Genomic DNA, 15,322 nt, shown 5'->3' with positions numbered 1-15,322 from the left:
TAATTGGGGAATGTTTTGTTAACGTGTGCTCTGGAAGCCAAATGAGGGAAGCACAACTGAGAGAAATTGAACTGACAAGCCTGACAGTCTGAATCTTTTCCCTTTCCTCAGATTTCGTACCAGTAATAATTAAAAAACACAGCCAAACAAACCAAGCACTCTTGTTTAATGATCAGAGACAGGCTGAAAAATCTATTTGAAATACAGTGTGGAGAGGAAGCATGTGTTGAAGAGGATTATGCTGGCAGAATAATAATGGTTTTGCTCAGTAGAAGTAACAGCTGCTCAAGACATTGAATAGGCAAAATGTGAGGATCTCTATGGTCTTGTGTACAGCTACACAAACTGTCTTCTGTTAATTCCTCTTTTTGGGGTACCCCAGAAAATATGGAGTGGAAATATAAGGAGTTTTATCTGGCTTATGTGTGGTGCAGTCAGATGTTCAATAATCAGCCTCTGTTTGGGCAGGACCTCAGCAGGCTGATTTACTGTCAGGAGCAGAGAGGATCTAATGAGAACTGAGTCCTGCCACTGCTGCTGGCCAGTTGCTAAATTTCAGAGTGGGCAGCTGCATGAGGCTGTGGCACTCCGGAGTTTGAGTAAGGGCTCTGCCTCCCAGCCAGCCTTGCTGTGTTTTTATCTCAAGCCCTTATTGACAGGCACAAGAAGGATTTCTGCCTTTGAGGAGGATGTGTCTTGGGAAATGAAAAATCCCATGCCTCAACAGGAGTATTTAGAACAGGCCAAGATCCTCTGAGGAAGATTTATTTAACTACTGCTCTGAGTTAAACAAGGCATGCTTGTTTCTTAGCTATGTCAGCACCAAGGTGCAGCTCCATGTGCTTCCTGCTGTTCTCTCAGGCTTGGTGTAAGTTATCTTGCACCCTCCTGGGGAAGGAGTGTTCCCCAAGATTTGTGTCCTGAAGACCTCTAGAAGAAAAATTTGCTTGGTCCTTCTGCAGAAAAAGCAAAGTAATAACCCCCTTTTTTTTCTTTTTTTTTTTTTTTTTTAATTTAGTGTTAAAGTAAAAACAGAATCTCAAGACCCCTCTTCTTCATGGAGATCACTTATTCCAGTCATTAAAGTCAATGTGAGCACGGTGAGTGTAAAGACCCTTATAAGGAAACTATTTATCAGTATTTGCCATTCATTTTTCTTACACATTCTGTTCAAAGTTTTTCTTTGCATTTATGCTTTTAAAAAAGTTAAAGTTACATCATCAACACTCCTCTGACCAGTCACACATCCTGCTGGTGCTGGTGGAAATACAGCTATGTTCTAATTCTGGGAAATACTCATGCCTTAGTCTTAGTAATGATTTCCAGGCTATCACAAGTAATTAAATTGTGGGTGTTGTACACTATGGGATGTGTTGGTTTTAAAGAATCAGGGAGACTGTTATTGAGTTAATAGAAGAAAAAATTCAGAGTGTAACATACAAGCTAATATTTGTAGATATGCACAGATTATGGCCAGGACTTTTGTCCGTGTTCATTTGCACATGGCTGGTTCAACTGCATTTTTATAGATAAAAAATACTTAAATGTAAGAGTTTGAGTGTAATGTAAGAGGTCACTGTAAATAGGTATGTAAATATAAGAGATAAGTGATTACCAGTGAGTTACTGGGTTTGCTTTTTGATTTAGGGTCGCTTGGCATTTGGGAATCATTATCAGCCACAAACACTTTGCATTAACTTTGATGATGCCTTTTTGACATACACCACAAAACCACCTTCGAGCCACCTTGATCAGTTCATGCACATTGTGAAGGGAAAATTGGAAAATGTTCGAGTCATGCTGGTTCCAAGTCCAAGATACGTTGGTCTTCAAAATGATGAGTAAGTTTGGGGTACTTTTGTATCCATATTATTTTCTTATTTTAAGAACACAAAGAAAAGCATGTTTGATGTGTTTCCATGTGTTTATTCAATGTGTTTTTGTTACTACTCTGAAGGTTTTGGTTTTGGATCTTTGAACAAATTTGATATATGGAGAAAAGTGCTGGTTTTCTGTGTTATTCCAGGTTTGTGTTTTTGGTGTGTCTTCTGCTCTGTTAAACATAAAATCATAGAATAGTTTGGGTTGGAAAGGTTTCTTTGAAGGCCACCTAGTTCAAACCCTCCACAGCAGATCAGATTGCTCAGAGCCCCATCCAGCCTGGCCTTGAATGTTTCCAGGAATGTGGCATCCTCTGTCCAAGGTCTGTTTTCCTTCTCTCAGGTACAAGAGCTGTACCCAGGCTTTGCCACCACTGAATTTCTAGCTGAAATGCAAGTTTTAAGGTGTTGACTTGTGTAAAGCAGATTCACGGTTTAGGAAATGCTAATAAAAAACCCAAACAGGGCAAAAGCTGTGTAATACGTGGTAGAGGAGAAACCATGTTATCTTTTGAAGACAGATTGCTGATCCTTTTACCTCTGTGTGTTTTGCGTAAGCAGGGTTAGGCAGCTTGAACTGACTGAAGGAAGTCAAACACAAGCCTGAGTGCTTGCATGAAGTAATGAAGTAAACTGTACATCATTTGTACCTTAATTGGCTTTTTATCAGCCAAATACTGCTGTTTGTAACAGGGCTTTATGTTTTTCTAAGAACATTCTGTGGCTGTGCACAGAATCTTACTCTTCCAACATGACGACAAAGGAAATTTCTGCAACTAATGTTGAAAACAAATAAGATTAAAACAAAATAGAATTAAGATACTCAAACTATTAGCTTTTCTTGCTTCCTCTAAGTATTTGCTTTTTATGCTTTTACCATCCCTGTAGCTCCTGATGGCTGAAGGATGGCATCTGTGCACAAAATGTGCTCTAATTTACTGGGCAAATTCAAAAAATTGCCCAATTCACTGGAAATGGAGAATATTTGACTCTGTGGAGCCTGCCCTCTTACACTGCTTTGGCTAAAATTTAAGCTGGGTGTTTTAACTTACAGAAATTCCTGCAGCCAGTGTATGTATAAAAAACAGCCAAGTGGCTTGATAAATTTGTGGCAGACTGAGGAATCAATCCAAACGGCAACATTTCACTTTGGAAACTGACATTCTGTGTTACAAACATCCATCTCAACACTTCTAATGCTCTTTGCAAATAAGTCCTCTGAAATTGAAGAAAAGAAAAGAAAAATGGTGCTGGGGAAAGCAAGTCAAAGTAGAAGAAGTTTGGAGGCAGCAAGCTTCAAGTTCAGGATAGATATTAGGGAATACTTTAAAATTGCAATTATCTCATTTTAATTTTTTGCCAATATCTAGTTTGTGTTCAAGTATGATCATTTGCTGCTGTTACTCAAAATAAGCTTAGTTTCAAGGTTCCTACTCTGTTGCTTTTGAAGCATTTGTGGCAGTATGTGATTTCTGCATCTGCTGTTTTCCATGTTTTCCAAGGTTTCCTGCCTTTGAAAATGAGCTGTGGTAATATGGGCTCTAACAGGTCATTCTCTTACACAGTCATAGGAGTTGTCTTTTTTTGTCAAGAAATGACAGTTTACGAAAGTGGCTGAGAAACTTCAGTAGTGTCTTCTGCAGTCAAACCAGAATAATTAATATGTAAATTAATGTGGGAAAGGGATTGTAATAAACCAATGTGGTAGTGTTAGAGAAACATTTCACCTCTTAGATTTATCATTTAGATCCTTTTATATCGAGGGAAGTGTTATTGAGGCAGAGTAGCTTTTTTCTTTTTTCTTTCATTAACTGATGGTCTAATTACTGAAAGTCCTGTTCCTTTGGTGTAGAGGGCTATTTTAGTGAGAAAACAATTAGCAGGTGAAAGAACAATATAGGACAAGGAGAAAGGAACTCTTGCCTGGAAGAAACACTGAAAGTAAAACTTCAGTAGTTACTTGTGGTTTAGGATATCTGAGAAATGCCTTTGTGGGGAAGAACCTGGTGTCTTCATGCTTGAGTTGACTAAACTTTTAAGTTATTTAATGTAATGGTTATAATAGTAATAACATTATGATCAAGGGTTTGGTTTTTTCTCAAATCATTATGCAAATCCATTATGCTTAATATGTTGCATTTAAAATCATTTGAGTTCATGAAGATCAGTCTTGGCATGTGGATTTTTAGTCTTCATCTTTTCACTCTTTCCTTGCAGACCCCCAAGGCTGATGGGTGAAGGTTTTGTTGTAATGCAGTCCAATGATGTTGATATCTATTACTATATGGATGAACCAGGTACAAGCTGTTAAATACAAAGATAGTTTATTTTTTTGAAGGTGAAAAATCTATATGCTGAGAGCTAATGCAATGTTTTGGAGCAATAGAAGTATCATAAGTATGCTTTTGTTCTGACTGCCCTTGAAGTATTCCCTGAGCCTTGAGCAAAGACAGCACGTTTGGTAATGGTATGTACAGGTGTAGGATAGGTGGCAATTTTGGGTCATTTTTGGCTGTATTTCTTAGCCTTCCCCTGGAAGTCTGCATTGAATTGTCTTGATATTTACATATTGTAGTGCTCTCAAATAAAACTGACATGAGGACACTTTAATTGTTTTGTGCTTAAGAAAACATTTCTCTTATAATTTGAAGCAGCTTCCTTTAATAATGTGTTTAATATTTTATGTAATGCAGGCCTTGTACCAGAGGAGACAGAGGAGAGTAATGATGGAGAAGCCAGCAATGAAGACAGCAAATTACAGGACCTGCCACCATGCTGGGGTTTGGACATTGTGTGTGGGAAAGGGACAGACTTCAACTATGGACCTTGGGCTGATAGGCAGAGGTATGACCATGATTTACAGCTCTCATCTTAATATCCAGTATTACTGAGAAAGCTTGCTCAAGTTTCCATTGTGTGATTGCTCAGAATTTGTGTGTTTTAGGGTAACCAAGTCTGAAAGAAGAGTCCTGCCACAATGGTTTAAGATGAGTAAATTCATTGGTGTTTATGTTGTTGGCCTTCCAAAGTTAGGATTACTCTCATTATTGAATTAACAGATTATGTTCCCTTCTTGGAAGCAAAGTATTTTTAATGTTTATTGAGTAAAAGGTTTAACTTGTTAACTGGTGATCTTTAGATTTATCAAGCTCCTGTTAGCTAAGATGGGAATAAAGTGCATATTGATGAGGAAATCTTAGGGAAGCAGAAATCTGGCTATGAAAATAATGAGGGAGGAATAATCTATCCTTGCTTAGCATATCAGCTGCTTGATGTTATCTCCAAAGTATTTATTATCTAGCTATTTTAATACAAAATATTAGCCTAGAGTTCTATTGTTCTTCACTTGGCCCTGGATGCTTTGCGCATGAGCATTTCTGGTGAGGACAATAGGATTGTTTAGAGAGTGAAGGACTATTAAACAAAAGTGACATAATCAGTGCTTTCCCTCTTTTCCCCTGTTAATTACAGGCTGGTACTTGGCCTCCACTAATTCTCCTGTGAAACTGTTATGATTTCCTGTCTCAGGAGTGTGAGGATGGCAGCCCAAAGAGTAGTCATTAGATATGACAGTGCATTTTAGAGAAAATGTCGCTTTCTAGAACCTTTTGCTAGAAATATGAGGTCAGTGAATCATTAATGATACTTTTAATACTCCAAAGAAAGCTTGCTCTATAATGGAATGCTTTTTATAATCTTAACTGGCTCAGTAGAAAGCAGTTTAGTGCAGAGTGCATAGAGTTCCTAGATACACACTAGGAACACTCTTGCATCTTGCTGTGGATGGATCCTGGAAGTTTGGGAGCTCTTAAGCTGCTACAACAGCCAGGTGCTGGGTGCAGGAAGAAATTCCACTCCATTAAGACCTAGGTAAGACCTCTGCTGTCTGTGCTTTGTCACTCTGCCCTTCCTGTCAAGTATTTCATGGCACATTCAGCTAAAAATCTGTAGAAATGTGGCTTCCATTCTGAGGTCTAAAGTTTTGTGCTTTCTTTATTTCTGGGCTTACATCAACTATTTATGCACAAACTGAAGAGTAAATAAGATGATTTGCTGCTATGCTTTTGTAACAGATTTTATAAACCAAGGATTAGGGAAAAAAAGAAAACATGGTTTGTTTTACTTCTGAATTAACTTGCAGACAAAAACCATAAATTTTAACTTTTTGCCATTGACACTTTTGGAGATTGCAATAATGAGTTGGAAGGCTGCTATGATGAAGATATTCAACATTCTTCCTTATCACATCCACTGGTTGTCCAAAGACTGAGCTAAGAGGAAGATAGTTAAATGAACCAAGTAGATGCACAAGTACACATATGTATTTCCTCTGAGAGCAAAAAAAAAGTCTTTTTTTCTGTTTCTGCACTAGGGATTGCCTGTGGAAGTTTTTCTTCCCACCAGACTACCAGGTTATGAAAGTCACAGAAATTGCTCAGCCTGGGAAATCAAGACAGATCCTTGCTTTTGAGCTGAGAATGAATATCATTGCAGATGCCACCATTGATTTGCTTTTCACCAAGAACAGGGTAAATAGTGTAACTTTATCAAGAAATTAACTTTGTCTGCTGTGGTTGCACTGTGTTTTTTGGTTGTGCACAATTTTACTTGTCTCAGGTGTTTATTACAGAGCTATGGTTTTAAAAGCTGGGTGATTTTTATCTTTTTTATAATTATGAGCAAACCTTTCAAATAGAAATGTATTATTAGAGGCATTATTTTAAGTTTGTTTTAAGCTTTAAAGGTACATCTTAAACCATGCCAGCTCCTGCAGTCTTGGGGCTTTATGTCCTGTGCAGTCTTAAATTCTAATGAAGCTCACCATGATAGATTAAAAAAATCAATTTCTTCTGATACTTCTGAATGAGGAGAACGTTGGAGGAACAGAACTAGTATGTGTAGGAGTTGGGATTTTTCTTCTTGTTCCTACTTTTCCACATGGGGTACAGCATCACTTTGTTTACCCCTGTTGTGTTCTTTGTGGGGGGACTGAAAGGGTTAGAATTGCAGTGTCAGACATGAACATTAGACTAATGTACATGTCTGACACTACAATTCTTGGAGTATTTTATGTTGTTTCTCTAACTGGGCTTCAGTTAGCGTTTATGAAACCTAAAAAAAGTATTTTATTATTGTTAAACCTAAAAACAGTAGATTATGTTGTACCAATATGTATTGATAATTCCTTAGTGGTTTTTCTGAAGGCAACGAGGACTTTAATCACCAGGTGTGGATAATGGTAGCCAGAGGCATAAATAAACCTAGAAATCACACTTGGACTGTTTTGCTTTCTTGCGATGCAGGAAACGAACGCTGTACATGTGAACGTTGGTGCAGGATCCTATTTGGAAATAAATATTCCCATGACAGTGGGTGAAAATGGTGAGTAAAGGCTAAGCTAGATTTGTTTTTCACTGTGTTTCCTGAACAGTTATCTTAATTCCTGTGTGTGCCAATGTCTTTTAGTGTTTTTCCTTTGTAATTTTGAGATGTGTATTCCTAAGGAAAGGAACAAAAAAACTTCCCTGTACAATTCACTGCAAGATGTTAAAGCAAATATCCCTCAGGGTGCTTCTTGGTAGTGGACTCCTGAAATCATTGCTAAAAATTGATTAAATATTGATCTAACTCTTGTGTCTAAATGATAATTTGATTTTTGTTTGCCAGGCTATTCACCTACAATTAAAGGGCAGCTCCTCCACGTGGATGCCACCAGCAGCATGCAGTACAGGACTCTCTTGGAAGCAGAAATGCTGGCTGTAAGTGTGCATTAATAAGCACAAAGCTTCAGTCTCTAGGGGATTTTTAATAAAGAACATATTTGCTTTTCTGTGGAGCAGTCTTTACTTAATGCAGGAAAATGCCTTTTTAAATGTGTTTTGCAGGACCTAAATATATAAGGAATTTATATGTACTAAACAATTGTGTATGTGTGTTACCTTTAGTGACTTAAAAAGCACTACCTTGGTGTATAAATTACCTATTTACAAATGTTGCCTCATTTACTGTGTAGCCATGTGTCCATACAGTCTTGGCCTTAATTCATGATTATGCTCACTAGCTCTGCAGGAGGATGTGTGTGCACAAGTACTTAAAAGCAGTCAAGTGTGCTTGAACTACTTGAGACATATTTCATACTCCATTGCTCCTTTGTTTGCCTAATATTTCACTTCAGTGTTGTAGTTGTGTAGATTACCCTTCCTGTTAGCTTTTAAGTTATCTTATTGAAGTGATAGTTTTATGAATATGAACACTGTATCAGTGGTTGAAAAACAGTCTTTCTGGTGCATTTTCTTTTTGTTGTAGTGTGAAATGCTCTTGATGAAAACCTTGCATTTCAAATTGCTTTGTACATCTACAGCAGCAGATGTATCTGAAACTCATCTCTACCTTTCCAAATAAATGAATACACTAATGCTTGACCTTCAAACACAGAAGGAGGGACAGAGATTAAATTATTAAGGAACTGGAAGTACCTTCTGTTCATCCCAGCAGGAAAACAGTTTTAATTATTCAGCGGGGTACATGTGTGAACACTGCTGAGACAGGGTCAGCTATTGTCATCTTTGCAGGTAATCCTGATGCTTTCATTTCTTGCCCACAGTTCCACATCAATGCCAGCTATCCCCGGATATGGAACATGCCGCAGACGTGGCAGTGTGAGCTGGAGGTCTATAAAGCAACCTATCATTTCATCTTTGCTCAGAAGAGCTTCTTTACAGGTAACCTCTTTGCTAAATAGGTTACATGTCAAATATTCTTTCTTTGGGATTTGTTTTCAAATTTTGCTGAGTTGTGCAAGGTCAGGTTCTCTTATTTCATGTTTTTAAGGTAACAAATAGTTTCTGAGGACAAAATTCCTGATGGCTATAGAATGTCGAACTGCATGGTATTCTTACATTTGAGTAGAAGCGCAAATAATTTAATTTTCTAAATAAATGTCTAAATAGATTTGTTTTGCAGTTAAGTGATCCTACATTTATTTCTTACTAGAACTCTTACCACAGCTACTGATTTGCTTAATTTGTCACCCATGATGTTGATTTCTGCTGGTATCTCTCTTTGCTTGGCTCATTTTCAACTACTTGGGCTTTGGATTGTGTCCCTATGGCTGACAGATGATGAGGAAAAGTCATTTGCTCCTCAGGCTTCTGGCTGTGAGGAGGAAGGCAATGCAAGGTGGAACAGCACCACCCAACTGTTGCTGGGAGCTCCAGCTGCAGCAATGGAAAGAATAGAGCCCCATCACTGTGGTGTTAATTTGCCCTGCTGGGAGGAAGGTTTAATTTGTGCAGGCTTGGTGCCATGCTAATGAAGTTATCCCCTGAGTGAGGCCAGAGCCACTGTCTGGGTAGTGCCACAGTGCCCAGTGTAACCTGCTGCTGTGCTCAGGGCAAAAATCAGCTTTTCCAACACCAAATGCTAAGGAATCACTCATCTCTGCTGGCCACTAACCCACCTTTTATTGCTTGCTGTGGGTCTAGATCTGATCCAAGACTGGTCCAGTGACAGCGCACCTGATATTTTTTCATTTGTTCCATATATGTGGAACTTCAAAGTCATGTTCCATCAGTTTGAAATGATCTGGGCAGCAAATCAGCACAACTGGATTGACTGTTCCACCAAACAACAGGAGAATGGTGAGATCACTTATTTTGTATTTGGAAGAAGTAGCATATATAACAAAAATTCATCAACAAAATACACTGTATACAAATGTATGAAGAGATAAAGTACTAGAATTACACCCAAAACCTGGTGGGTAAAAAAAGCATTGAGATATTATTGTAATTTTTATTGTTTTCCTGCAATATCCTTGTGCTAAGTACAATGTCTTTCTAGAAGCAACAAGATGTGGGTAATAAATACTTTCAGAATAATTGATTACAGTAATTAATGACTCCAAGTACAGTGTAGTTAAATGGTAATATTCTGTCATGAGTTCTTAAATATATTTTAATTATTAAGACCTTATGTTTGATATTTTGTCTAAGAATAAAAGAGAGTAATTCTGACAAATTTGTTTGGTTTCCCTTTTCCCTCCCAGTTTATCTGGCAGCTTGTGGAGAAACCCTGAACATTGTTTTTTCTCTGCCTTTCACTGACTTTGTTCCAACCACATGCAATACTAGATTCTCCTTAAGGGTAAGGACATCTTGTAATTGTGAGACTCTTTCCTGAAATAAAAATAGTCTTTTTCACTTTCAGTTCATAGAATTTTTCTTGAAGCAACCCAGAGGTAAATGCTTTCGGTTTGCTTGTGTGAAGCATTTAATCATAGGCTGTTGTACTTTATATATACATATATGCACAAAAATGAAAATATTTCTGGAAAATACCAACATGCATACACTTCATACATGCATAAATATACACATTTAGTATGCATATTTATTATATGTAGTTACATTGTGTGTCTGTATGTGGTTTATCACCTGGAATTCTGTTCCCCTTCATTTATGAAATATGGAAATGTAATGTGTGTTCAAAGATAGAATCAAATACTGTACTGGCTACCCCCAAACCATTTTGAAAAGCCATGTTCCAGATTTTTAAGAGGTGCTGTAGCATAAATAATGATCACCAAGTGTTTTTCACAGATGCAGATCATTCTTTGAATTACTGTACTTTTTGTCTTCCTTAAAACAGAACTGTCTACTGCTGCTAAAAATAAGAAACTAGTTGATGGTGATGTTGCTAATTTGGTATAATTTGTTAGCAAAGAAATCAATGTTTTATAGGTTTCGTTCTTTTTCAAGTGTGATTTAGTTGAGATGTGGAGTAAGCTTGTTTTAGTAATTTAATTTCTGCAGTAGAAGAACAGGGATCATGAAAAGTTGTCCAGTGTTGTATAGATTGCTCTAATGATGTGGAAGTTATTGGAATTGTAAGCATTCAGAGCTGTAGAGCTCTTGAGACTGCGCTCAAACTTGCTGGGAAACAGATTTCTTGTCTAATGATGCCTTTATGTAAAATAAAGATGATGGCACACACGAACATGATGATAGCTTGAGCATTGTGCATAAGGTGAATGTAAATTAACTCTCCTGTTGCTGATGTTTGACTTTTAGGGAGAAGATGTTGATCTTCATTTGTATCTGCCTGATTGCCATCCTAGTAAATATTCCCTTTTTATGCTGGTAAAGGATTGTCAGCCCAATAAAATAAGTCCTGAGTCTTGTATGTCTGCAGAATGTCAAAGTGGTCAGAAAACAGGCAAACCCAAGTGGAGGAACATTACTCAGGAAGAGTGAGTTTTATTAAGATACCTATGTATATTTGTGTCTTCATGTTGACTTTTCTTACTTTTTTATTTTGTGTTTGATTGATGAACTTTTGAGGTTGCTTTAAAGATACTTAAAAGAAGTGTTGTGCTTGAAATAAAAGGATGCTGTTTCCTTTTGAAAGGGCTGGATGGGTTGAATGCTGGACAGTCCCAAGTGTTGTGTTCACAATTGACTACTCCTGGCACCCAATTTATCCTCAGAAGGCAGATGAGCAGTTGAAGCAATCCTGTAAGTGTCACTACCTTTTCCTTGTTAGCATTGCTGCATTTGGGAAGCTGCTGGGACTTTGGATCACACTGCTTCCATCTGCAGAGATGAACTTGGGACTGAAATGCTGTTCTATGTCTCAGGGGAATGTTTTGATCATTAGAATGCACTGGGATTGATTTAAAACCTGACAGGATTCCGTGCTGCTACATTTCAGTATGTGTCCCAGTTCCTTGTGTAAAAAAGAGGGTACTGTCTGCAGTTCACTTCTCCTTGTCCTTAACAAAGTGGATCTCTTAAATGGGTTGTTGCACAAGATAAAATATCACTTGGTATATTAAACATCAGGATATTAAATAGGAAGTACAATATTTTTGGCCATGCCATTGTTTTCTAAGTTTTTTTGACTTTAGAATGTTGTGATCTCATCTTATTATTCAAATTGTTTAAATTGATTGTATATGAGGTGTAATAATAGTGCCTTCCCTTTATGGATGTCAAACTGATTTCATTGTTCATGGTTCAAGTGTACCATCAGAAAGGAGTGTTAGACTGGTCAGTCTAATGTCTAAGAATTTATTTTAACTGTCTAAATATTTCTAGATAACAAATATTCTGTAAGTATGTGCTTGCAAAACAAAAATTTATAAACGCAGATTAAAGTAGGTTAATTTAAATGCAGAGGGAGGTATGCAGGAAGTTAGGGGTTACATAAAACTCTTTCAGGCTGAGATTCTAGAAGCAGAACTGATGGAGGAGAGATGTTGGAAGAATAATGAGGGCTAATTTGAAAGGGCCACAATCAGCAGGTGTTGAAGTCATGCTGGATGGCATTTTTAGGGTTTGAGTTCCAACAATTGACATCTAAAAGAACTCTAATTTGTGAGGATGAAGCAGAAAAGGTGAGATGGATTTTGCAGATGCTCATTAAGTGCTCTTGTGAGACTGTCAGCTTGTGTCAAATGTGCCTTCCTCACATTCTGAGAACATTTCCTCATAATTGTAGCAATTGAAACCTGCATTTTCAAGTTTGTACATACACAGGTAATTCATCTGCAGCTTCCTCCAGTGATTAGTTCAGCAGTCCACCTCGCTCCTACTCCGTGGTGCTGATGGAATCTGCTTGCACTAGCAACATCTGTATTTTATTTTGAGTCAGTCCATCAAACTCTGAGAAATATGTTGCATTACAAAAGATGTAGTTTCCATAAAAAGTGGTCATCTCTCTGCAGCATTTGGCTGATGCATAACTCATAAGATTGTGCAAGCACTGAGCAGGCACTGTAGGCAATAATGGGGAGTTCAGGCCTTGGAGGTTTCTGCCTGCAGGTGTCTGTAGTTCTGTATGTGCCAATTCTTCCCATTAAACTGGCACCTGAAATCTTCCTCCAGCTGGAGCATCAATTTTTGATGGTTTTCCCATGGAGTTCTCTACTCACCAGTAATCAATTCACATCCCCAAAATACTTCCAGTTACTCATTACATTGTCATTGCCTTTCCTCTCTTAAGACAGTTTTTGGGATCTCTTGTTCCTAATTCCAAGTACAAAGAAGGGGTAGGAAATAGGATTTGAATTTCCAAACTGTTTTGTGACTAGAGTAGTTCAGTTGTTGGAGACAAAATTTTGGCCTACAGAGCTACTAGTTCAGAACAGATTTTTAGTACAACTTTGTGCTTTGCTTGTTTATTCTCTGTTGTTTATCCTGTAGTAGCTGTGTGGTTGTGGGAAATCTGCTTTGCTGAAATGAAAGCATGTTTCTGTTTAACTTCAAAAGCAAGCTAAACATACCGAATACTCTTTTTTCAGAACTTCAGGGATTGTTTTCTCTTGCATAATTAACATTGACTAAAATAGTCTCTATTTTCTTGTCTTCCCATAGTTACTAAAGATGAAAAACTATATCTGTAACATAGACATCCTAATGTAATTATACAATTTAGGTGCTGCAAGTTGTGTGTTTAATACGCATTCCTGTTGGCTGAACTTGGTCTAACAGAAACCTACACTGTAATCAAAAATCTATTTTCTATTCTTCTTTTGCTTCCAAGTGTCAGAAATGGAGGAAACCATGTTGTCTGTGCTGAGGCCATCCCAGAAAACCAGCGACAGCGTGATCTCCTCTCCCACAGCTTCCAGCCGCCTTCCCCTCGACCCCTCGGAGCTGCCCCCAGATAAACTGCACGTGGAGCTGGAGCTCTCCCCAGATTCCCAGATAACCCTCTATGGACCCTTGCTCAAAGCCTTTCTCTCCGTAAAGGTAGGCAGAGCAGCACAACTCGCAAAATTTATGCGTGGCCACTTGTAGGAAGGGGAAATAATGAGTGTTAAAATGGCAAATTCAATTTCGGAAGGATATGTGAATTTGGATGAACGCTTCTGGTAGGCTCTAGTTTAGAATTGCTCTGGTGATCTGGTATGAATCACCAGATGAATTTTGTTGTCACAGATTTGTGAGATGATTTCTTACATACATATATATACACACACACAGACACCCATATCAGCATAATTTTTCCTTCAACAAATACTGCGTGTTCTGAACATGTGCAAAAAATTTCTTCTTTCAATTTTCTACTAGTAAAATAAAAAAAGAATCCATGACTATGACTAGAGCTTATCTAAACTCCAGTTTTTATGCAGACTTATACCAGAAGCCATGTTTTTGGTGCATTTTAAGTTCTGCAGTGTGTTGTTGTTTTTCTTAGCTAGATTCCATGACATTTCTGGAGTTAGGATCATGGAAGGGACTGGGGAATAAGCTTAATTTAAAAAGCTTCTTCAGTAAATATTTGAAGAGGATTATGCGTCCTTTTCTTGATATTCATCTATTATGCTTTAGAATGTGTTTGTTTTTTTTGCTGTCTTCTCTTCCATGACTTTTTTTTTTTTTTTAGGCTGTCTAAGTTTAATTCCTTGCCATCTCCGTCACCCTCCCTTGTAGTGACAAAAGCCAAGGCAGTTGAATGTGTCAATTCTGTTTAACAGCAAAATGCTTGGGGTTTGGTTGATTTTTGTGGTTGGTTTTTGTATGTGTGGTTTTGGGGTTTCTTTTTTTGGTGGGTTTTTGCTGGTTTTTCTCTGAAAATGTGTTTCAGCATATGTAGATCTAGGTTAAAGTAATGCTTCTGGAGGCTGGCATTTTGGAGCAGAGGTTGAGGAATTTTCTGAGACAGGTCATCAATATAAGGACTCACTGGAACAGTAATTTTCATTAATTTCTATAAACATAGCATATAAGCAAGGAATAGCAGAAAATATTCTTTTGTAGAGTATAGGACTTGCAAATATGCTCATTATTTTTTCATGTTGTCGATAAAATAAATAGGATTAAAATTAGGCCAGTACTGCATCTTGAAGATTTGATTTCTCCTGGTACAGAGCAAATGAAGCCATGTTTGAATTGTTTATTGAACCTTCTTTTTGAAGCCCATAAATTCGTGGGGGATTCTGGCTTTTCAAGCAAAGCAGCACCATTTCAGTGCTTTTTGCCTCTGGAGATAAATGCAAACAGTGCTCCATTGGATCCCTGGTTCTGTAATGATTTCATTTTTAGGTGCAGATTTCTCATGTGAAATTTGGCTTTCCTATTCTAATTCTCAAGAGAAATTGTGGATTAATAGCTTGTTTATGAACATGTGCATTTATTGCTCCTTTTAGCATTTTTGTGACTCTGTTTAGATCTTTTAGTCCAGCTGTGCTGGGATCATCTCTTGAAAGATTTCTAGGGTTTTTTTTTAATATTTGTTTTCCTGACTTGTGGTTGTTTTCAGTTTGTTTACATTGATCTTTATTTAATACATGGTGTATAGATCTCTGCACACACATTGTCCATGCTGCTTTGTTAAGCCTTCTAATCTTGGGAGGTAGTTTTTTGGTGTAGCACACCCTGCTAAGGCTGTACTGTCTGGAAAGGAATGATTCACAGCAGGAGTTGTCAGGAGTGAGT

At 37.7% G+C, this 15,322-nt stretch overlaps 1 protein-coding gene across 1 annotated transcript in view; it reads left to right on the top strand.

The window, feature by feature from the left end:
- The window catches only part of BLTP1 (bridge-like lipid transfer protein family member 1), a 93,571-nt gene that overhangs the window by 21,993 nt on the left and 56,256 nt on the right, over nt 1-15,322 (top strand). Inside the window, exons 7-19 of the mRNA XM_059470222.1 lie at nt 1,019-1,100; nt 1,648-1,841; nt 4,098-4,177; nt 4,574-4,724; nt 6,253-6,409; nt 7,184-7,262; nt 7,548-7,639; nt 8,485-8,602; nt 9,365-9,520; nt 9,928-10,025; nt 10,952-11,130; nt 11,289-11,395; nt 13,425-13,633. Of these exons, the coding sequence (XP_059326205.1) occupies nt 1,019-1,100; nt 1,648-1,841; nt 4,098-4,177; nt 4,574-4,724; nt 6,253-6,409; nt 7,184-7,262; nt 7,548-7,639; nt 8,485-8,602; nt 9,365-9,520; nt 9,928-10,025; nt 10,952-11,130; nt 11,289-11,395; nt 13,425-13,633 (1,702 nt within the window). The remainder of the gene's footprint in view (nt 1-1,018; nt 1,101-1,647; nt 1,842-4,097; nt 4,178-4,573; nt 4,725-6,252; nt 6,410-7,183; nt 7,263-7,547; nt 7,640-8,484; nt 8,603-9,364; nt 9,521-9,927; nt 10,026-10,951; nt 11,131-11,288; nt 11,396-13,424; nt 13,634-15,322) is intronic.

This window comes from Ammospiza nelsoni, chromosome 4 (genome assembly GCF_027579445.1).
Source record: "Ammospiza nelsoni isolate bAmmNel1 chromosome 4, bAmmNel1.pri, whole genome shotgun sequence".
NCBI classification, from domain to species: Eukaryota; Metazoa; Chordata; class Aves; order Passeriformes; family Passerellidae; genus Ammospiza; species Ammospiza nelsoni.
This window is presented reverse-complemented; position numbering and strand designations above follow the sequence as displayed.